This window comes from Haliotis rubra, unplaced genomic scaffold (assembly GCF_003918875.1).
Source record: "Haliotis rubra isolate DU_JTF1 unplaced genomic scaffold, ASM391887v1 Scf493, whole genome shotgun sequence".
NCBI classification, from domain to species: domain Eukaryota; kingdom Metazoa; phylum Mollusca; class Gastropoda; order Lepetellida; family Haliotidae; genus Haliotis; species Haliotis rubra.
Window position 1 is genome coordinate 337,218 of NW_025767183.1, and position 25,514 is coordinate 362,731.

A 25,514-nucleotide genomic window follows, 5' to 3' on the forward strand; every position below is an offset into this window, starting at 1 on the left:
CTTTATCAACAGATTGGTCTGTCATGCAGACCTTGAAATAAATATAGCCAATGCAGCCCTTGCAAGTCTATAATATTTGGCAAGTTCAGATCACTGAATTTTCAGTAGCTGAAAATAAAAATGTTTCTTGGATCGTTTGTATTATGTTTTATTGAAATATATTTCTACAGTTCCAGGAAAGTGATAAACGTATCTGGTCTTTTTATTTTCATTTTATTCAAATAATCTTAGACTAACGCTTAGTCCCTAAATATAAATAATTTTGATAGAAAAAACAAACCCATTTGAATTTAAATGGAGCCCTAGAGCCTGAACCTGAGGAAATCTAGACTTGCTTCATTTAGGGTGTTAGCATTGCAGCGAGGGCTAGGCAGTAGGTATAATAATGTGGTTCAGGGACTAAGAGACAGACTAAAGTAATTTAAGCACTGATTTTTCTGTGAAATAGTTTTATTTGAGAGTTATTTAAGTATGTAAACAGATATTTGACTCTTCATGAGGCATGAGTCGTCAGACTCTTGTTGGATAACATTTAATACTGCCCTGAAGGCAGGGTAAAGTGTTCATCATATCAACCACTGGTTTGCATGACCCAGACTTGGTTATTTTCAAGCTGTCATGACATGGCTGGTATATTCCTAACTGGTATAAACCAGTCACAAACATGGATGATAGCTCATGTCTTCATGGAATGATACAGTCTTGAAAGACACTTTATAATTCTTTAAACCCCATCCAGTCTACATAATATTGTTGAAGCTTGTCTTGGCATTTAGTTGCAGCAGCTGTTTTCATCAGGGTTGTATGTCTGTCTGGCCTCTTCAGAAATTAAACATATCTAAGATCTGTCAGCTTTAGGATGAGAATGACCGTTTTCAATGAAACCCATTATCTGGTCCAGCCCTGCAGAAGCAACAGGCAGATCAGCACAGAGCTGCCATTGAGAGAGTTTATCGCACAGTATCAGGGTATATATAGCACTGCTCTTCAAACAGCCCTTTACAGAGGCAGATCTTGATTAAAGGGGTTTATTATTGGGTGGCAAATGTTCAGGGAGTCAAGTTCCAGTAATTCTAGACTTTCTGTGGGATACCGCCTCCATATTACTGAAGTGTTGTAGGGTTGTTATTACATGGTGACCGTGTATTGTGTGAGAGGTGGTGTGATACGATACTTATACCATATTCATGGAACCTGAGCCGTAGTAAAAACATGGAGTCACTTGACAACATTTTCAGTAGTTATTAGTGTTCATGTATATAATGTATTGACTATTTTTTTAAATGCTAACTTGACCAACAATGTTTATTTGACTGGGGCTGAAAGAGACTAAACAGACTGTTTGCAGTACCATAGACCAACAACTAGTCTCTGAAATGAACATATTTTACTGAAAAAAGTTCATAGTAAAAAAAATATAATATAATGAAAAGGAGCCCTGAGACTTTCTTCATTTTCCTGAAGCTGAGGAAATCTAGACTTGCCACATTTTCTAGACTTGCATTGGCTTTCTTGGATATATTTGCTTCAGGGTCTGTACGACAGACTAGCAGTACCAATGTTCTTTACTAAAAACTGTTCAAATAAAACTGAAATCTAAAGATGAAATACTAATATGAAACTAGACTTAACATCTACATCACTGTGATAAATGTGGGATTTATAATCAAAACCTCAGTATGAAAATAAGTGTATTTCATGAAATAACATTCAAGTCTAACTTGGTGTTGGATACCAGATTGTCATCGCTCTCCAACCAGCTAGTATTGTGTTTAAATTCCGGGTCTGCGCTGGTGGAGGTGTTGGTCAAGGGCTGGCTTCCTTTGTGTTGGATATACATCATTAGCTCCGGAACCTGCTTTGTGTTCATTCTCATCATAGGCCATTGAAGGCTTTACACTGGTCATGTAGGACATGTAGGCTGCCAGCACGGTTGTTTGGGCACGCTGATTGAGTCAGGATTAGTTTTTTGGGTCGTCTATGCCTCATATTTTGTCAGGCTTCTAGAAATTTGTATGAATATGGAAAAATGTGTAAAGCATATGGAAACAGTATGGCCAAATCCATATATTGATTTTGTGTTGAGTGTCTCAATAGCTGTAATCTGATATCAAGGCTGATTAATGTGAAAATTAAGTCTGTTTCATTGTGAAAAATATTTTCCGCTTGAAATATTCTTTATGGAAAATTAAAAATGAACATTATGGCCATTAGGGGTTGGTGTGAATTGACCTTGAAAGTTCAGCAGTTGTGTTTAGGGATATGAATCATCAGCAAGTGTGCCAAGCAGAATTAAAGCTAATAGGCTGCATATGTGCTCAATTGACAGCAGGCTAGCCTATCAGATGTTGAACGTGCTGAGATAGCCAGTCACACTGTCACATGTTGTCCCACAAGCTGAGCAATCATTGTATTATCCCAATATTATCTCATTCTACCACCTAAGCTTGGCTTGTAGCAACTAACAAAGTGTTTTGACTACAAGCACAGATTACCACCTGTCAATCAATCACAACCCTTGCGGGGCCTCACCTGATCACATGACCAGAAACTGCGAGATTTCACTCCTCCAGGCTTGAAGCTATGAACTCCTCAATCAAGTGCAGCTAACAGCAGTAAGAGGCTGAAGGGAATAATGTGTATATCAAAGCTTCAATCCACACCCCAACAGGGCCCCTTGTGCTTGTGCCTTGCCGTCTGCTAGCTTGGTCCGTCTGCCATTGATGCTACTAGTTCCCAGGGGCAGTTGTGAGAAGGTGGATTGCAGGATATTTGTGTAAATCTTCATCTTATGAGTGTGAATTTGAGTGAAATTTGTTGAGAATACTTGTGGAGCCCAGTGGTAGTGGTGTTTTGTGTTGGAGTGGTTTATGAGCAGGAAATCAGTGGAGTAAGTGCTTGGTGCCTTGAACAGAGTGGAAGACATTTTTGAGTGCCTTACCATCTTCCATCATGTTCCCTACAGGAGGAGAAGATGGCAACGTGAGTACACCATGTTTCATTCCCTCCACCAACTAGAAACAGATTTATTGATGTATACTGTGTTTATTTGCCAGGATTGTTATATCACAACAAACTTGGCACCGCATATGTCACGATAACCTAGCCTGTGTAAGAAATACATTTGTAGGTTTTGAATGCATGTAGCTTTGACGATGAGGTCATGCTTGTACAGTTTGAACATATTCACACGTTCGTCCTGTCCCAGTAATCTTTTGACACCTCCACAAAATGTGTTGAATTATTCTGTGTGTGGAGATCGATGTGAGTCTTCCCTTGCTTTGTGGATGTGTGGGTGAAGCTGAATACCCCAATGTGCTTTGTGTCAATACATACAAGCTTTATGCATTGTAACTGTCAGGTGATGAACCTGCAGATGAGCCCTGGAATATCAGCCATGAAAACATTGATGTATCTCTGTCCCACCCTCCCTGCTTGAAATCATTCATTAGGTTTGAATGAGCTGCTCTGGGCTCGGTAGTGTTTGGGAGAGATAGGTATGAAACCCTTTGTCTCTTCAAAGCCATAATATTGACAGATGCAGTTTAACATTCTAGTCATGCTGGTTCGTCTGACTTCGCGAGTAGTTGTGGGGGTCTGCTCATTTTGTTTTTGTTGGCCTGCTAATCCCCCTGTTTAACCATCCGACTTGTCAAATTTGCCATCTATCTGGATCGGGGAAAACCCAGATTGTAGGACATGATGTCAACAGGTTGACAACAATAAATGTGTTTAAGGATTTGGGCATTTGTTGTCCAGGGTGAAAAAGATGGTGTTACTCATTTTGTTAAATGGTTGTGTGTACTTCAGAGGACTGTGTGTGGGTCATGTCCGGCTGTTGCCAGCATGTTTTGTCGGTATAATTGTATCAGTTGTGTAGTATGTACTGGTATTTAAAACATGTTGTATACAAAAAAATTCTACATGTAACCTGTTGCCATTTAATGTGTAATGCATATGTTGACTTAATGTTTCACAAGTCATTTGTGTCATGTATGTTGATTTGGCTTTTTGTATTTTGGGTGAATTTTGCTATTTTCCAGAAACTGAAGATTATTGTATTTCACAAATTTGATTGGATGGAGAACATATGGACATCTGTCTTAATTCTGTTGTTGTGCTAGCTGTTTTTGTGGCCTCAGCAATGCATAAAGTGTAATCACATTACTCCGGAATGAAAACTTAAGCCACACCCTGGACCTATCTCACAGCTTGTAGGGCTCTGCGCTCAGCTGGTTGTCCAATACAGGTCCACACCACTGTTGGCAGACTAACGCAAAGACTTCAAACATATGAAATCTAAGCATATTATTTTGATAGAAACAAATAAATATTAAAATTGAAGAGGAACCCAGTGAGATGGGAAGGAAATCTAGACTTGCTTTTGATATTCCAGCTTGGAAAATAAGGTTGACTGTGAGACAGACTACACTGCTGGAAGTGGCAATGAAAAATCTGACTCCGTGGCCATTAATGTAACACTGTGAACAAGAGAAACCATTTTGATGATTGACAAACCCTGGTGTTCTGGGTCTGGTTGGACACATTTTTTAACCTCTGTCTGTTCCAGGATCTAATCTGAACAATCTGAAGGTGGTATTTTCGGTGGATTTTGGTGTTGTGTTTGTCATCGTTATAGGTTACGCAGAAATGTACGTCCAGTACTTGCAAATGTTTAGAATGGTCGACAGGGTTTAATGTGACACAGAAATGTGCTTCCACTAGATGCTAATCTATACCATGGACACCAACAACAAAATATGTATTGACTAAGGGACACAAAATGATATTCATCGACCAAATTCTTGACAAGAAATATAATGATCCTCTAATCAAAGTAATTATAAACCCCTTCACGCCAGTTTGCTAGATCTTTTCATTATTCTAGCTTAGTGGTTAAAGCGTTCACTCGTCACTCCAAAGGCCGGGTTCGATTCCCCACATGGGCATTATGTGTGAAGCCCATTTCTGGTGTGACCAGGATATTACTGGAATAACCCTAATGTTTCCAGTAAGGACCATTGACAGTAATTTGGTGTTTTCATGTTAATGTAAAATCCTGTCATTAGCTGATCCTGGTGCAATAAGTTTAGGTAACTCTGGTTACAGACCAGCAGCTGAAGCTGACCTCCCCACGACTCACGTGACAATGATTTCTGAATGAGTGATTTTAGTTTTGCGCCACACTCAGCAATATTCCAGCTGTATGGCGGCGGTCTGTAAATAATCGAGTCTGGACCAGACAATCTAGTGATCAACAGCATGAGCATCGATCTGCGCAATTGGGAACCGATGACATGTGTCAACCAAGTCAGCGAGCCTGACCACCCAATCCCGTTAGTCGCTTCTTACGAAAAGCATGGGTTACTGAAGATCAATATTCTAACCGGACCTTCACGGGTGATTTCTTAATGTGTTCCTACTGAAGATTAACATATATAAAGATAATTATCATCAATACGTAAGAAGTTGCAGGCTATGACCTCCAGATGACTCATGTGATAATGATTTCTGAATGTGTTCCTACTGAAGATTAACGTGTATAAAGGTAATTATTATCAGTGTGGAAGAAATTGCTTCTTGGAGCAATTGTACTTCTGTTCATATTATCATGATACTTAACGATGTGTAACAAAATATACATGTAATTTTCGCTAATGAATGCAGGCCTCGTTATCGGTATGAGTAAGTAGCTTAAACTGGCCAATTATCTTTCCTACTGCAGTAATTAGCGTGCTCAGCCTGGTAGAAACTGTACATCATGTTGGTAATTGTTTCCGATGGAATCTAATGACTGACTGGCCTTCTTGGCACCAGTGTTAGACAGCAATGGTGGACGTGTTCGTCAGTGTTAAACCTTGCCAGATGTGCTGGTCTTTGAAGTTGATGACATAATGACCCCATATTTTACCACTTTACATGTGTGTTACCGTTTTTCACCTATGTAGGGACCTTGATGCACACAGGGGTTCTTTGACCAGGGATGATGTGTTGTGGCTCACTGTGTGTGTTAAGTTGTTCTTGTGTCACATGGGGATTCTGTTGTGGAACAAGTATTTAGTATCCCATTGTAGTTGTAAAAGCCAATCGGGGGCGGTGGGGTAGCCTAGTGGTTAAAGCGTTGGCTCGTCACGCCGAGGAGCGGGTTGAATCCCCACATGGGTACAATGTGTGAAGCCCATTTCTGGTGTCCCCAGCCGTGATGTTGCTGGAATATTGCTAAAAGCGGCGTAAAACCAAAACTCAGTCAGTCAGTGTAAAAGCCAATCAAAGAGGTCAGGGCCTAGATTTTTGAAGCTCTCTTAGCTAAGATAGTCGTAAGTGCCATACATTAACATTAACTGACGACTATCTTAGCGTTAAGAGAGCTTCGAAAATCTAGGCCCTGGCTTATAGTGTTTCATTGTCCTCTGATGGATCGATGCTCATACTATTAACCAGTGGTTTGTCTCAGCCAGATTTGATTATTTACAGGCTGTTGTTACAGTAACTACAGTGAACCTGTTTGTGAGTGAGTGAGTTTAGTTTTACACCGCTTTTAGCAATATTCCAGCAATATCACGGCGGGGGACACCAGAAATGAGCTTCACACATTGTATCCATGTGGGGAATCAAACCCGGGTCTTCAGTGTGACGAGCGAACGCTTTAACCACTAGGCTACCCCGCCGCCCCACCTGTTTGTATGTCATTGTGACCTGATTATGTCATTGTGCGCTAATTGTGTCATCGTCTACTGATTGGACATGCTCCAAAGGAGTGTCATTTGTATAAAACATTGTAACCAGATTGTATAATTGTCGGGTATTGATTCTGTGTTGTGACCTGACAGCATGGATTTTTGCACATTCAATCAACAACCGTGTTTGTTGTATGTGATTGAAATGAAACAATACTCACTCTTCCAGCAGGTCCCTCCTGTGATTGTCTTGTAGAACTGCTTTGGGGTATTAGATAGTGGTGGTCCGATTAATTGAAATAATCGAAGATTGGTCGCAGTGACTAAACGACCAAGCAATCGATCATGTTTTCTCATAATCGAACACAAACAATTCTGGAACACTTGTTTTCATAAACAATATTTTTCACAAGGTTGGTTTTGTCTGTTACATTTCATAAGCACTACAAGCTCGTTTCAAGTCATGATTAAATTTATCTTAAAGACTCCAAGAAATTTATGTTCCTGACATACTAGTCATCCTTTAAAGATGTTAAATGTTGCCAAACAAACCCAAAAGAACTACATGTTTTTTCCTTATTTTTATGTGCATTAACAAATTTCATTAATGACGCTCACCAATTTTTTTCGATGATTGATCGGTTGTAATGAACCAATCATCAATTATGAGATTTTAACCAATTCCCAACACTAGTATTAGAACCATCTCTCCCTCCTGTGATTGTCTTGTAGTACTGCTTTGTACTGTTAGAACCATCTCTCCCTCCTGTGATTGTCTTGTAGTACTGCTTTGTGCTATTAGAACCATCTCCCTTATAGTTGTATCAACACACAAGATATTGGAGAAGCTGAGCCCTCGGGAGGTAGCTCTTGCTGGAGCTGATGATAGTGTAGTGCTCAGGTGGCTGTTTAATATGTGAATTACGGTAATATAACGGATACAGTTACCGATCATATAAGTGGAGTAAATAATTGCGCAAACTTAAAACTGATGTTCTCTGATTTGAATTGTTAATACCCAGATATTTATTAAGACCTGCTTTGAAACCAGCATTCAGTGCAAAGTCAGCAGCAGTGTCCATTTAAATCCATCTGTCAGTATTTTAGTACTTTCCAGGTCATGCTACTATAGTTACAACTAATGATATTTTACTGATAACAGGACCAATGCAGAGAAAGAGGCTTAGTTTAACATTATTGCAGATATGGGACACTCTTCTGCCTCAGACGTGTAGTGCATGTGTAATATACAATCTGGCATCGTGAATTTGGGATAATGTAATCAATCATTGCTGATAATTAGTTCGTCCCAACTGATCAATTAGCAGTTATAACTGGTTCAAAATGATTTCTGTATTTCTGAGTTATTTCTCTGCATTTTTGTGCTTTGAAACTTTCAAAATCATATTTCTTAATGAATAATGTCTGACAAGATGTAATGTTTGAATGTGTTTATGCACAGATATATCTATAAAGTCATCTACAATCTGTGAAGGTCGCTGATCAGATCAAGCACATTATTGATTATCGTCACTAATGTGATTAGTGGTGGAATTGATCATTGATGTCAGTATGTCTGTTTTATATTGCATCTATTGATTGATATGCACATTTGAGACACAATGTCATGCAGGCATAGAAATACTTTTTTTTCTAAGTGTTCCTTAGGGCACCAGGTAAATATTTTAGGTGTGCCTTTCAGAAATGAAGTGTGCCCATATGTTTTTAGAATAAATGACTCTAGCAAGGATGATGATCTTTTGAAATTTATTGTCAGAAAACAACAAATGTAACCAGTTTTCTGTTATCACTGATATGTCTTCTGTTTAAGATGGCTTTCTTATGTTTCATTTGTTCTGCTTTCCCAACACCTTTAATAGCTAAGAATTGTGTGAGAGGTTCACTTTTTTCTATATATCTAACATACACAATTTCCTCTTCAATAACTGAACTATCAGTACTCCCAACACTCTAAATGAAAAACAACCAGATTTCTTTACATGAACCATCATAATTCCAGTGATTTCCTGGGCGTTAAAGTCAATAAATGTTTTTGCCTGGTTGTCATTTGCATAAGTGTTTTGTTTGGTTATTAAGAGTCCAAAGGTGTGTTATGTCTCTAAAAAATTAGGCGTGCCATAAGGGCACGGGAACATTTTTATCCGTGCCATTTCGATATTTACCGTGCCGTGGCACGCTAATATATCAGGTATTTCGAACCCTGTCATGTATCAACCAGCTCATTCTCTGACCACCCGATCCTATTAGCAGTCTCTTATGACAAGTACAGTCACCTCTTACAACTAACATTGGTTGCTGAAGACCAATTCTAACCCGGATCTTCACGGGTCACGACTAGCATGGGTTGCTGAAGACCAATTCTAACCCGAATCTTAAAGGGTGTAATGTTCCGAGCACTCCTGGCTGGTTGCAGTGTCAGTTGATAGGACTGTCACAACATGTGACCTAGCTGGTTTCGTGTTGTTGTTCCACGATGATACGGTTTGCTCTTGACATCAACCACTGGTTTTCATATACCCAGACAGGAATATTTATTTGGTATCACAGCTATAATTATGGCGACTGCAGATTAGAGCACTCATTATGTGAATAAGAATATATTTCTAAGAATTTGAAATGTTTTATGATACCGAAATGTAAGTTAGTCTCAATAGTCTCTTTCCAGGCTGTGGAATAAAGTAAGATATGTGTGTGTGCCTATCAACGTCACCTTTTGAGCCAGAAAATTCAAACCACAAGGGTCCATGCCTACTGCTGCCCCCATACACATGCTAATTACAGGCCTTGAGTTGACTTGAATTTGTTTTCTAAAAGTCACTTGACTCAAGTTACACATGCTTTCTGCTAAAGAGATTGTGATGTGTGATAGGACGAGCTTGTCTGTGTTGGCTTGTTGGTAAGAAATGGAGAGAATGCCTGACATTTTCCCACGTATAAAGCCGTGTTTTACAGATGTCACGAGGCTCCTGACGGGTGCTGTTGCAGGCCTTTGGTGCCTTTAGCAGTGTTGTACACTCCCCAAAATTTCGGCCAGACAACTGGTCTGGTAACTCTCAAAAGTTACCAGACCGGCTGGAAAGTTACCTGTCCAGAATTTTCAGGATTAAGATAAAATATAAAGGAGGTAAATAGGAGGAGGGAACTGTTTACTGTCAGGTTATTGTCACAATAACACGTTTTTAAATGTTTTAGTCATTATATACATTACAAATTTACGCTGATTCAACAGCCAGACCATCGGGCTTGCAACTTTTTAAAAATGACCGTCCAGTCGCAAAACAGACCGTCCCGGACGGTCGGGCAGGCGGGAGTTTGCAACGCTGCCTTTAGTCGGTCATAGTTTCGGCCAAGTGAAAAAAACATCCAAATGATGGATAAGCTGTCAGGTTAAACAGAAAATGCAGAATCATTTCTATACAAATGTGGATTTTAAGTCTGTCTATGGATAGCTGGATCTTTTTTCATTTTATTAATACAATCATACCAGTGAGTGAGTTTGGTTTTACACCCGCTTTTACAGGCTTCACACATCGTACCCATGTGGGGAATCAAACCTGGGTCTTCAGGGTGACGAGCGAACTCTTTAACCACTAGGCTACCCCACCTTCCCCTGTTTTAGACAAAAATTGTCTGGATTATGTCGGCGACTGTTTTCAGCTTAATCAATATCACGGCGGGGGACACCAGAAATGAGCTTCACATATTGTACCTTTGTGGGGAATTGAACATGTCTTCAGGTGGCGAGCGACCGCTTTAACCTCTTGGCTACCCACTGCCTCAATTAGATACTAGCTTAATTACATTATGCAGTAAAGTTCAAATTCATGTGAAGCAGTTTATGTACATTTTGCATCAATCATTTCAATACAACTTCAATCGTATTCCTTTTACAATGAGTTTTAGGAGTTTTACGTAAAACAGTGCACCCTATCTGGGCCTCTGTTATCAGCTTTCTGCAGGCCAGCCATGGGAATCTGAACTGCAGTACATGGTGAAAAACATGTCAACCGAAACATATACAAGTCTAAGTTTAGATTTGTGAAATAGTAAGTATTTGTTCAGGAAGTTAATTCAATATCTTATGCAAACAATTTTGTTAAATGTGTGTATGTTCAAGAGGTAATGCTTAATAAATAGGGTTTCGTATCGTGATTGATGTGTTAGCTTTTGATAGAATACATTAATAGTTAGCTGTGGATAGAATACATAAATAGTTAGCTGTCGATAGGATACATTAATAGTTAGCTGTGGATAGAATACATTAATTGTTAGCTGTCGATAGAATACATTAATACTTAGCTGTCGATAGGATACATTAATAGTTAGCTGTCGATAGGATACATTAATAGTTAGCTGTCGATAGAATAGCGGTACATTAATAGTTGCCAGGATATTCACGGGTTATTGTTAACAGAGGGAAGCCGCCGCCATATAGCTGGAATATTGCTGAGTGCGTCGTAAAACTAAACTCACTCACTCACTCACTCACTCATTCATTTTCCAATGGCAACATAGGTTTTCCTTAAGCATGCACCAGACATCTGGCCTGTCGTGTGTTAGATTGATTCCATTGTATGCTGCTCAGTGTAGAAATCTTCAGATGCATGAAGTCTTACACCTACATGTCTTCTTCAAACTTTTAATATCTATATAGTTTTGTAATGTGTCCACACGTTCGTCTGAGGAACTGTCCTTTACACTGTGTTCTGACATATTTGTGGTAGTGTGGCCATGTCAACATGGATCTGGTTCGGCAAATGTAAGAGTTCCATTGCAAGCTCCTGTAAGACAAAGAAAATAGGAGAGTTTGTCCACCATCCACAGAACCAGGTGAATATGTCTTTGATGTGGAGTTTAAGGGATTTTGGTTGTCAGTCGTGTCCAGTTTCTACAACATTTCTTCGTTTTTCAACCCAAGTTTGGAGTAGACTAATGGTGAAAGTGTTTGTTCCTCGTGCAGAACACTGGGGTTCGTTTCATCACGTGCCTACAATGTATTGATTAGTTTCTGGTGGCTTCTGTAATTTTCATGAGATATTTATTTATCTATGAATACAAAGGTGATCGTAACTCCCATACTTGAACATAGACGAATGACAGTTGTATCACTAAGGTTCCCTCGTACAACAGCACAGGTCAGCGTGACCTTATGGCTTGGACTGTTGCTCCTACAATCAATCACAGGGTTGGCTAGTTCAGGTCAGTTATTTAAAGGCTTGTTTTATAGTTGTAATGACCGTCTCCGTGGTGTAGTGGTTAGAGCATCCGCCCGGAGAGCGGAAGGTCGTGGGTTCGATCCCTGACCGCGTCATACCAAAAGACGTTAAAATATGGTACGTGTTGGTCCCTGCTTGGCGCTCGGCATTAATGGGTACAACAAGGACTGGTCGGCTCGGAGTCAGTATAATGTGTCTGAGTGGGGTATTCATGCTTCACTGCGGCATGGTATCTCAGTGGGCTAGCACTATAAAACCAGCTTCAGTCTGGGCTAGTACAAGCAGCCGCACATACACATACACACGCATGCACGTCGTCATATGAGAGAAATATTCTCAAGCACGACGTTAAAACCCAAATTCACCTCATTATGGTTGTAATATTGCTGAGTACTAGAGAAAACACAACCAGAAAATACCTCAAAGCCCTGATACATATAAAATCAGACGGACCTCCAGTCCATAACAGCCAGACAACCCATGATGTGGGCCACATTCCCTAAAGCAATCTTAGCATGAAGATGATTGTAACTCCTATACTTTAGAGACTTATGACAGTCGTGTTGCTAACAGTGCCTAGAGGAACAAGGCCCTGGGTATGTTTATCGGGATTAGCACAGACCGACACATCCCTCCAAAACACAACCTCTATTTTTGTTGATCCAGGGAAGTGTTAATGTGAGACTAGCTCACACCAAGCAGTAGAGTAGACAGAACATTAGGGCTCCTTCGGGGAGGTTATTGCTGTCAGAGGGATCTACATGGCTTTGATCCGTGGCTGTGAAATGATCACACACATTCCAGCCATTCTCTCAGCTGCTACACCTTCGGGGTAAACTTGTATTCAACGAGACAATGATGATATATTTTGCTCTCCCATAGACAAAAATCAACTGACTGATGTGTTCTTGTAAGTTGTGTAGCATGTCTGAAAGAAATGAGGTGTGGAAGTTTGAAAAGGCCGTATTTGTCCCTGGGCACATTGTCAACATGCACAGCATAGTAAATATTGAAATATGTGTTTACACCCTGATTAAAATAATTAAAATGTCAGTGGCAAAGAATGTAAGTTCCCATTCCACAAAGCAATCGTAGTGGTATGACAGTCGTAAGTCTATGTTAAAGTATCGGAGTTACGATCACCTTAGCACTATAACAGCCGTAAGTTTATGTTCAGATATGGGAGTTATCATCACCTTAGCACTATGACAGTCATAAAGTGTGGGAGTTACGATCACCTTAGCACTGACAGTCATAAAGTGTGGGAGTTACGATCACCTTAGCACTAAGACAGTCATAAAGTGTGGGAGTTATCATCACCTTAGTACTATAACAGTTGTAAGTCTACGTTAAAGTATGGGAGTTACACTCACCTTAGCACTATGACAGTCGTAAGATTATGTTCAGATATGGGAGTTATCATCACCTTAGCACTATGACGTGCATAAGTCTATGTTAAAGTATGGGAGTTACGATCACCTTAGTACTAAGGCAGTCATAAAGTGTGGGAGTTACGATCACCTAAGCACTAAGACAGTCATAAAGTGTGGGAGTTACGATCACCTTAGCACTGTGATCACTTCGTGTTACAGGGCTCTCATCATCATCTTCCTGTCAATGGTGGGAACATGTGCTTATGCTATCCATCACTAGTTTGGGCAGGTTTGATTTTATACAAACTTTTCCCCCTGCTGCCCCCAAATATCCGGACAAGCATAACGCTAATGATTGTAATCCTCACTGACAAGTAGCAATTATAACGTAAACATTCCTTCTGGATTATGGTATAGAGATTCCTGTGGATAATAAGGCTACCATAATCCTTTCATGTTAGTATGTTTACTCAACAATTACTAACAATACATGTAATTGTTCCTTTTTAGAGTAGCCTAATACAACAGGGAATTTAAGTAAGGTATAGAAGTTCAAATGATGTGAATTTAAGATAACTTTCATGTTAGTATGTTGTTTTTTGCCAACATTATACTGCAGAACTGCTTCTGATTGAGCCTGTCAAGATAAATATTGACCCGGCTCCAAGGCTGTACTGTACAAGACCATAGATGTATAGTAATGTTTATATAAGCTAGGAATTATAAATCAACCATAATAATTATAGTTCTAAGTGATGATTGGTGCGTGAGAGACTTGTGCAACTTTAGATAAATACCTGTCATAGCTGAGTGTGTGTTGTGACAGGTTCATCAAGAGTGTATGTCCTAGGTGATACATGTTTTTATTACACACTCAACTGTGTGATACAATAATGGAGTCCACACATTCCACCAGCTACTGCTGAGTAAAAACAAGTATAGATTTCTGCTCTGATTCCTCTGGACACAAACATCTCGATGTCCTCTTTCACAACAATTTTGAACCAGCGTTTGGGACCAGAGACGATGCTGTACATTTAGATTTGAGCATTCAGCTGTGATGCAATGTCTGAACCATATCTGGTACAAATATTTCAGCCATTTTCATTCCGACCCCTCAAAAGTGATTTACCAGTCAGACAGTTTATTTTTCTTGATGAGATTAAGTGTTTTGGAGAACTACCCAACGTGAAACACGGCTCAGTATTGCTTCCCCTTGGAGATAGCATGCAGAGAGTAAGCACCCCCAGTCTCCACCCTTGTCCTGGAACTAAAGTAGACTAAGAATGTCCGTGATGATGACTGATAGTATAAGTAGTTCAACACCTGCGATGTTCATTCTCACTTCCCCAGCTGGCGTGCCCTGGGGCTGTTGTGTAAACATGCTGAAACCATTGTCAGGGTGATAGTCCAAAACTGGCCTCCTCAAGAGATATCACAGGAGAAATTACATCACAGTGCTTCATAGACCATTGTGATGTCATTTGTTGCCATGATGTCACAATTATGATGTCACAGTGACATCTCTAATCCCTGTTTACAAATTGAAACAGTTTGAAGAACATTAATGAAAGATGAATAGAATCTGACCCTGGTGTGTTATATGAAATATATCAACACTCTTCAGACTCAGCTTTTATCTTTTAGCAACTTGTATTTTATATGTCAAAAGCTACTCAAGTGAAATTCTTCACAATGGATTTTGCTCAATTTCTAGACATCCAGTTTGATAACGATGTAAGAATCTACATCAAATTGTCACTCTATGCAATAAAATAAGAAGTTGTCATCCATAAAATTGTATGTTTCTTTATACTCAGCAATGTTCCACCAACATTATGGCTGTCTGTAAACAATCGAGTCTGGACCAGACAGTTCAGTGACTGATAGGGGTGGGTATTGCAGATAATTTTCATATTGCGATATATTGTGATGCAAAAGCATATATTGCGATATGTATTGCAATATATTCCTAGAAGGTTTTTTTTAACAATAAACTACTTATAATTGAGTTAACGCTTTATTTATAAAGTCAAAAACACAACAAAATCCCTATGCTTGATTAAGCTTTAATAAAAACTTTTAATCATGACAAAATAAGAACATAAATAATATTTGGCACAAATGAAGCAAGGAAAAGAATAATTTAACATCAACACAGTGGTTACTAGTTTGAACTAATTTCTCCACTCTCAAAAAAAAGCCCTTAAATTTTAGACAGCAACTTGACCTGGTCAGGACATATCAGGGATCATTGGTCATTAATGAGTAAATATTTAAAACAATCTGAATCAAAACAGTGCGAAACACTTGAACAAAAATTAAGAACACAACTTCAAACCGAACTTAACAATAAAGTTAAATGTAAAATCTTTGAAGGGCATGTAGAAGTGGAATGCATAAGAAAAGCAAGATTTATGTATGTCAACTTCATTCACAATATAGAACCATTACCACAGTTGCCACGATCATCAAGGTTTCCGAGTGTTACGAAGTTTTCCGAATGCATCTCAAAATACCGGTTTTCGATCAGCGTATCGCAATACGGATCGTTTTCACATCTGAACTGGTTAATACCCTAGTGACTGATGTCACGAGCATCGAAATGTGCAGTTGACACATACATCAACCTGTGAGCCAGACTACGCAATCCCGTTTATCTGCGAACAGACGATGGTTGTTGATAAGCGATGATATTGCTGATTAGCCAACAAAACAATCTTAAATTGTTGGGTCCATTGCTCGTTTGTGCAAATATTAGCTGACTGATAATATGGCAGCCATTAATCGATTGAAATGTCTGATATAACTTGATTTCCAGGATATTTTTGTACATGAGCAGCAGTATTAGGTTTGAGTGTAAGATAATTGTTTGTTTTAAGAGTTCTGTGTTCCAGTTTGTCTATATTCCCTGAAACATGAGCTTGAATGAGCACGTTATCATTGATTGGTTGCTGATTAAGCCCGATGATAGGAGTATAGGATGTTTTTCCCATTCAGTGTAATAGCTATCACGGTGCATGTGGATAAACCATTACATAATGAAGCATGCCTACGCATTTCTACACTGTCAACATGCACAAGAAAACATGTTCCTTGACATGTTTTATTCTTATTAGGTTCCACCTTTATTTAAAGGGTCCAGGTATAACACCAATGTATCAGCATTTGGCACTACTAACCCTTAAATAAGGTGTTGGGGGGAAAAGTCCTCGGAAGAAAAGTACCGGTTAAAAAGTACTAAATTTGCCTTAGGAAAAAAGTCCTACTTTTTTTTTATAACAAATGTTCAGAAAAAAAATAAATTATTTGACAAACAGAACTCAAACAGTACTCCACAAGAAACTTTGTTAAAACAATCTTGTTGTGAACACTAAGTACCGGTATTCTTTGATTCAAGCAGCTAAAATCTAAAATTTTGACAAACAGAACTCAAGCTAAATCCTGGATTTGAATGCCCAGTTAAAATATAATTGTTCTTGGTTATTTAATTCTTGTCTTTAATACACAGTCACTTTTCTCAACAATAACTTTGATGTCAACATCCATTTAATCTGTTTTCACAATAATAGGACTTTTTTCTCGGTACTTTTTTACCGAGGACTTTTTTTCCTATGGACAGAAAGGCAAAATCTTCTTGGTCTACTCTGAACTGTATAATTCAGTGATGACTGACTTCACCCAAGGACATATGCAGCGTTGCAACCAATCTTCCATCTTCAATGGAAGGGTAGTGGCATCTAGTCACTGCTAGAGACTCATATCTTTGGCCTAGTGGATAGAGTGCCTGCCTAGAGAGTTGAAGGTCGGATTAATTACTAAATGCAGTGTAGACCATCAAGGTCAATATAGCCAAACCGTACATAAGGAATGCTGGGTATATATGGCTCTCCTCCAGCAGCTACTCAAAGATGACAACACTACTGTCGATCAAAGACCAGAGTTTCTGCCTTCTGGGTTTCAGCTTATGCCCATGTAATAACGGTTCTGTTATTGCACTATAACATTTATTGTATTACTGAAATGACATTTAGTCAAGTGTCTCTCAAGGATAGAACAAAAGAACTGGGAAAGTTCCAGTCATCTAAAAGTGCCTGAATTCTCTTTGAAGAGTTGCTTCCCTTAGGAGTGCCAAGAACAAAAGATGTCAGACTGACATGCTTTGATAAATCACTAACAGTTCATTCAATGCATTGATAATCCCCATTCCTCAAGTCAGCTGCCCATTCTCCAACTTGCTTGGCTTTGTGACACGTGGATGGATGCCACCACAGGCAGTGTGACAAAACATACTCACTCACTCACTCACTCACTCACTCACTCACTCACTCACTCACTCACTCACTCACTCACTCACTCACTCACTCAAATTCTTTCAATCGCTGCTGTGACCTGAAGACAGACATGAATAATGTAAGCTGAATGAATAATATATAGAGTTTCTTATCCGTATCATACATCAAGCTGGAGTCATCTTGTACAAGAAACTGATATATCTAAGCTTCCTCTCTCCCCATGAAACCATCACAATGCTACAGATAACATACATCATCAGAGGTCCTCCATTATTTATGAGCTGCCTCTGGATATGGAAGCCATCTGGTACAGCTATCAGCTGCTGACCACAAATATGGGGTCCAGTTCACATGGCCACATGGTCCATCTGACCACAAATATGGGGTCCAGTTTACATGGCCACATGGTCCATCTGACCACAAAGATGGGGTCCAGTTCACATGGCCACATGGTCCATCTGACCACAAAGATGGGGTCCGGTTCACATGGCCACATGGTCCATCTGACCACAAAGATGGGGTCCAGTTCACATGGCCACATGGTCCAGCTGACCACAAAGATTGGGGTCTAGTTTACATGGTCCATCTGACCACAAAGATGGGGTCCAGTTCACATGGCCACATGGTCCATCTGACCACAAAGATGGGGTCCAGTTCACATGGCCACATGGTCCATCTGACCACAAAGATGGGGTCTAGTTTACATGGTCCATCTGACCACAAAGATGGGGTCCAGTTCACATGGCCACATGGTCCAGCTGACCACAAAGATTGGGTCTAGTTTACATGGTCCAGCTGACCACAAAGATGGGGTCTAGGTTACATGGTCCATCTGACCACAAAGATGGGGTCCAGTTCACATGGCCACATGGTCCAGCTGACCACAAAGATGGGGTCTAGTTCTGTGAAGATCTGGGTTTTCATCAATCCATACCTGTTGTATGAGGAGACTGCTGATTTAGTTTATGCGTGTCGACCTGTCCAAATCAATGTTCATGATGTCAACGACTCAATTGTCTGCTGGAATATTGCTGAATAATGGGTGATGTTACTGATCTTTGCCTGCCACAAAAGGCGACTATGCTTTTCGTAAGAGGCGACTAACGGGATCGGGTGGTCAGGCTCGTTGACTTGGTTGACACATGTCATTGGTTCCCAGTTGCGCAGATCGATGCTCATGCTGTTGATCACTGGATTGTCTGGTCTGGTCTTATTTACAGACCGCTGGAATATTGCTGTGTGTGTCGTAAAACTAAACTCACTCACTCACTCACTCACTCACTCACTGATCTGTGCCCTTATGTCTGATATGAAGGATATTTCTGATATGGCTGGTATTCCTGCATGTGATATGGGCAGGATGTTTGCCAACAATAGAGACAATGGCTCTTGTTCATTCAACCTTAGCATGAAAATCAAGAATCCCTTACCCCAAATATCAAAAGTAAAATGTAGGCTGACCCTTGAATCACATACGGCTTCAGATTACCTCATAGCCCCATAAACCCTAGCTTCAGATAACCTCATAGGCTTCAGATAACCTCGTAGCCCCATAAACCCTAGCTTCAGATAACCTCATAGCCCCATAAACCCTAGCTTCAGATAACCTCATAGCCCCATAAACCCTAGCTTCAGATAGCCTCATAGCCCCATAAACCCTAGCTTCAGATAACCTCATAGCCCCATAAACCCTAGCTTCAGATAACCTCATAGGCTTCAGATAGCCTCATAGCCCCATAAACCCTAGCTTCAGATAACCTCATAGCCCCATAAACCCTAGCTTCAGATAGCCTCATAGCCCCATAAACCCTAGCTTCAGATAACTTCATAGCCCCATAAACCCTAGCTTCAGATAACCTCATAGGCTTCAGATAACCTCATAGCCCCATAAACCCTAGCTTCAGATAACCTCATAGGCTTCAGATAACCTCATAGCCCTATAAACCCTAGCTTCAGATAGCCTCATAGCCCCATAAACCCTAGCTTCAGATAACCTCATAGCCCCATAACCCTAGCTTCAGATAACCTCATAGCCCCATAACCCTAGCTTCAGATAACCTCATAGGCTTCAGATAATCTCATAGCCCCATAAACCCTAGCTTCAGATAACCTCATAGGCTTCAGATAACCTCATAGCCCTATAAACCCTGGCTTCAGATAGCCTCATAGCCCCATAAACCCTAGCTTCAGATAACCTCATAGCCCCATAAACCTTAGCTTCAGATAACCTCATAGCCCCATAACCCTAGCTTCAGATAACCTCATAGCCCCATAAACCCTAGCTTCAGATAACCTCATAGCCCCATAACCCTAGCTTCAGATAACCTCCCCCATAAACCCTAGCTTCAGATAACCTCATAGCCCCATAACCCTAGCTTCAGATAACCTCATAGCCCCATAAACCCTAGCTTCAGATAGCCTCACCCTAGCTTCAGATAGCCTCATAGCCCCATAAACACTAGCTTCAGATAACCTCATAGCCCCATAAACCCTAGCTTCAGATAACCTCATAGCCCCATAAACCCTAGCTTCAGATAACCTCATAGCCCCATAAACACTAGCTTCAGATAACCTCATAGCCCCATAAACCCTAGCTTCAGATAGCCTCATAGCCCCATAAACCCTACCTTAAACTCCTACACTGCAGATATCATCAATATCTGTCCAGTTTACACCTGTACATGACAATTGTTTATAGTGATTACTGGAGTGGAAGTAAGTGCTTTTCTAAAGGCTGATAGTTGTGGAGATCCTTGTGGTAAATTTACATCTGTCTAAATTTGTCACAATAAGCTGCAGTTTTATTACTGAGGGCTCTGATGATGAAAAAGAATTTTCATGCATCTCCAAGTATCAGGCTAGAAAGTGAAAACTACAAGTGACCAAGATGGGGAATTCTAAAGGCTGATAGTTGTGGAGATCCTTGTGGTAAATTTACATCTGTCTAAATTTGTCACAATAAGCTGCAGTTTTATTAATGAGGGCTGAAAAGCTGATGATGAAAAGATTGTTATTTTCATGCATCTCCAAGTATCAGGTTAGAAAGTGAAAACTACAAGTGACCAAGATGGGGAATGTTTGTTGGAATCCTCAATTCCCACCAAGATGGCAACAGTATCCAAGAGAAGTCTGGCAGCATGTAGATAAACTGGAGTCTGTTTATACAGCATTCCTCTGTCAAAGACTTTACTATCTCTGGGTAACCCAATACCTTACTTCAAGTCCGATAACAATAAACAAACAACATGCATGGCCCTATCACTCCCTAGCAGTGAGTGGAGGCCACGGTCCCTTTCATGGAAGATGGTGGAGGACTGGTAGTCTGTCTCACAGCCCCTGTTCCATACTGTCAGTCCCACCCAGACCAAGGTTGTCGGGTCTGTTTACACTCCAGGGTCTATGAGAGATCTATCAGAATGTTGTAGGGTCTATTAGAGATCTATCAGAAGGCTGTAGGGTCTATTAGAGATATATCAGAATGTTGTAGGGTCTATTAGAGATCTATCAGAATGTTGTAGGGTCTATTAGAGATATATCAGAAGGCTGTAGGATCTATTAGAGATCTATCAGAAGGCTGTAGGGTCTATTAGAGATCTATCAGTAGGCTGTAGGGTCTGTTTACAATCTAGGGTCTGTGAGACATCAAGCAGAAGGCTGTAGGGTCTGTTGAGGCAAGTATTTGCTGGTCCAGCCAGCCAACAGGTATGTGTTGGGGATCGGCATGAATCTGTTGGCGATGCTGATGGTATGGCTGATGTCTCGGGGTGATGAAACTGAAGCTGACTTCCAGCTCTGCAGCAGCCCACTTGCTTGTGGCCCCACAGATGAACGATAGTTTCATATTACTGATAAACATGGCTGCATAGTTTCATCTGCACTTGCCAAGGCTTTAACATGGATCTTCTGTGAAGACCATAAGTGGGAGGGCAGGGTGGGAGTACATCTTGAATAACTGAATACATTATTAATAAGGGATAACCCCAACTCACGCACTCACTCACTCACTCAAGTCAACTTCCCACTGTGCATCTTGTTTAGCTCTTATCATAAGCCTGGCTGAATGAAGTGGAGTTATGATTCACATGATTCACTGTTATTTTGGCAAAGCACAAATACTGTCTTTCTTCAAAGATTAAAGAAATAAACATTTTGCAGACATACAACACACAAAGTCATACTACCGTCTGACTCTTGACATTTTGGATGTGTAAAATCCACATCTGTTGCCTGTTTGCCAGGCATGCTGGATGTGCACATAATGTGCTGCAGAAACGTTCTGTAGATGTATAAAATGTGCATTGCACTTTCCCGTAAATGTTAAAGTGGCCTGAGTGTCTCCTCAATGAAATTGCGTCTGCAAGAAACGTGTTCCACTGGTGAACACTGCAAGGCTGTGAAAAGTGCTAAGAGCCACTTTAGGATATCAGATCTAGTTTTTAGCCCACCTTGAAACCTTGAAAAGTGGTTACTGGATTGAAAATATAATTTTAAAAGTTCAAAATTTTCAGCTTGACTAAATAGTCACTATCATTTCGTCCTCATAGACAACAGAATACAAGGTCATTTTAAAAAAAACATCCTAAATGGTTAAAGGACTGGAGAACTAAAAATGAGTTGGGTAGTGTATGGCTTATTTGACTTGGGAAAGCTCCGTAGGTTCATCTGCATACGGGGCGGTGGGGTAGCCTGGTGGTTAAGGCGTTCGCTTATCACGCCGAAGACCTGGGTTCGATTCCCCACATGGGTACAATGTGTGAAGCCCATTTCTGGTGTCCCCCGCCGTGATATTGCTGGAATATTGCTAAAAGCGGTGTAAAACCAAACTCACTCACTCACATGTGCATAGTTTTTACTTCACTGAAGGTGAGCTATTGTACCTCTGGTTTCAGTCAAGAACTAGATGTTGCTGTCAGCAATATGGCTGTTTGATTCATCAAACAACTGCATTAGCATGACGTTTTGTATTCCAGGTTATCTCCCTGAAGGAGCATATTTTAACAGGAACTTGGAAATGAGTACAAAACAATTAGCAGAAAAATGTGCCTTCATGGCAAGTTGCAGGTGAAGTTTGTTGGTTTCATGTATGTGTTATCTTGAATGTTTCGTTTTGCAAATGAAAGGAATCGTGAAACAGCATGGTTCTATCCTGGTTTAAGACCAACTCATGTCAGGTAGCTTCATATGGGATGGGTTGTAACCTATGTAGTTTAGGATATGCTGTTTTCTTGCCAACTAGCAATTAAAGAGATTTTAAAGCAGAGTTCCTGACATGAACAGTCTTGAGTTGCTGATGTGAAACGAGCTCATTTTCACCAATGGTTGGACTTCTTCTTTTATCATTTGCCAAATGTGTTTGCTTAGATCCTTAAATGGGAGCAGGGACAGTCGTTTAAGCTGTCCGGATTCGCTGTACAGTGTTGCATCCTTTTGGCATACCAGAACCCTGATTGTGGGTTTGAGTCCCTATTGGCTTGGATTGTGTTGCTATATAGTCAAACGACCCGTGAAGATCCGGGGTAGAATAGGTCTTCAGCAACCCATGCTTGCCATAAAAGACGACTATATTTGTCGTAAGAGGCTACTAACGGGATCGGGTGGTCAGTTTCGCTGACTTGGTTGACACATGTCATCGGTTCCCAATTGCGCAGATCGATGCTCATGCTGTTGATCACTGGATTGTCTGGTCCAGACTCGATTATTTACAGACCGCCGCCATATAGCTGGGATATTGCTGAGTGCGGCATAAGACTAAACTCACTCACTCACTCACTATATAGTCAAACATCAAGCTGTCCACTAGTGATATAACTGTTCACACACATAGTCATACTTAAAATAATGGATAAAATTTAATTTAACTCATTGAATTTGAATGAACTGTCCAATATATACTGAACAACATTAGAAACGCACAACACTAAAATGCACAGACGATTCTCAGATATCATGGGTACATTTCAGTCTGACGGGGATATTTCGTAATATATGTGTGGTGTGTTTCTAATGTTCAGTATATTATGTTGGGCTACATGACTGTTGGTCACTGTGTTTTTGTGACACATCTGGTTCCCTATCTCAGTTGTACTACCCTTTGGGAGGTGGGTTAGTCTAGTGGGTAGAGTGTTCTCCTCTCACACTGGGCAGTAAATGCCCCACATGGGTACAATGTGTGAAGCTTATTTCTGGTGTCCCCTACCATGATATCGCTGGAATATTGCTGAAACACACAAAAAAACATCTCATTCTCTCACTCTATGTATTCCCCTACTGGATAATCACAGACATTTTCCCTGGCTGAAGACCAAATTCTCATATTCTTTAATCCTGTATGGAACCTTCTCTCCATGTTGGGCTGAATCGTGAGCTGTTCCCTGTCATTCGGCTTCCTCCACAGATCCATCATGACATCTTGAGTCATAACTTTGTGAATACCTTGATACATGAACACAGCGCAAGGCTTTCCTTGTATTCTACTTGTGCCTAAAGAGAGCTATGTTAGACAACATCTAATCCCCATAGCCAATCTCCCAGTCTCCAGTAACGACTGTGATGAAGATGATCTATGAGAGGATTAGCTGAGCTGTATTGGAGAAGGATGCCTCATGTTAGCTGTCAGAGACCCCTTGTTACAAGATTGTACACCATGTCTCTTGCAATGACAGCTTGTAGGGACAACTCATTGGGCCAGTCTGAATCACTGCTGTAGTCATTAAAACAGACTGCCTTGTAAACCAGGTACTGGATGGAGCGACTTGGTCTGTGAGGGTTACTGGATACAGATCTGTTGGTTTTTGTCAAAACAGACTGCATTGTAAACCAGGGCAGTGGATGGAACGACTTGGTCTGTGAGGGTTACTGGACACAGATCTGTTGTTTTTTGTCAAAACAGATTGCATTGTAAACCAGGGCACTGGATGGAACGACTTGTTCTGTGAGGGTTACTGGACCATTGTAAACCAGGGCACTGGATGGAGCGACTTGGTCTGTGAGGGTTACTGGACACAGATCTGTTGGTTTTGTCAAAACAGACTGCATTGTAAACCAGGGCACTGGATGGAACGACTTGGTCTGTGAGGGTTACTGGACACAGATCTGTTGTGTTTTGTCAAAACAGATTGCATTGTAAACCAGGGCACTGGATGGAACGACTTGGTCTGTGAGGGTTACTGGACACAGATCTGTTGGTTTTGTCAAAACAGACTGCATTGTAAACCAGGGCACTGGATGGAGCGACTTGGTCTGTGAGGGTTACTGGACACAGATCTGTTGGTTTTGTCAAAACAGATTGCATTGTAAACCAGGGCAGTGGATGGAGCGACTTGGTCTGTGAGGGTTACTGGACACAGATCTGTTGGTTTTGTCAAAACAGACTGCATTGTAAACCAGGGCAGTGGATGGAGCGACTTGGTCTGTGAGGGTTACTGGACACAGATCTGTTGGTTTTGTCAAAACAGATTGCATTGTAAACCAGGGCACTGGATGGAGCGACTTGGTCTGTGAGGGTTACTGGACACAGATCTGTTGGTTTTGTCAAAACAGACTGCATTGTAAACCAGGGCACTGGATGGAGCGACTTGGTCTGTGAGGGTTACTGGACACAGATCTGTTGGTTTTGTCAAAACAGACTGCATTGTAAACCAGGGCACTGGATGGAGCGACTTGGTCTGTGAGGGTTACTGGACACAGATCTGTTGGTTTTGTCAAAACAGACTGCATTGTAAACCAGGGCACTGGATGGAGCGACTTGGTCTGTGAGGGTTACTGGACACAGATCTGTTGGTTTTGTCAAAACAGACTGCATTGTAAACCAGGGCAGTGGATGGAGCGACTTGGTCTGTGAGGGTTACTGGACACAGATCTGTTGGTTTTGTCAAAACAGACTGCATTGTAAACCAGGGCACTGGATGGAGCGACTTGGTCTGTGAGGGTTAC

At 40.7% G+C, this 25,514-nt stretch overlaps 1 protein-coding gene across 11 annotated transcripts in view; it reads left to right on the forward strand.

Moving 5' to 3' along the window:
* Positions 1–25,514, forward strand: part of LOC124291509 (septin-2B-like) — a 148,500-nt gene that overhangs the window by 90,631 nt on the left and 32,355 nt on the right. The window contains exon 1 of one of the 11 annotated variants that reach the window (XM_046728505.1): positions 2,455–2,982. The exons of the other annotated variants lie outside the window; for them this stretch is intronic. Within the exon in view, the coding sequence (XP_046584461.1) occupies positions 2,953–2,982 (30 nt within the window). The 5' untranslated portion in view covers positions 2,455–2,952. Of the gene's footprint in view, positions 1–2,454; positions 2,983–25,514 lie in introns of those variants that run through there. 11 annotated transcript variants of the gene reach the window in all.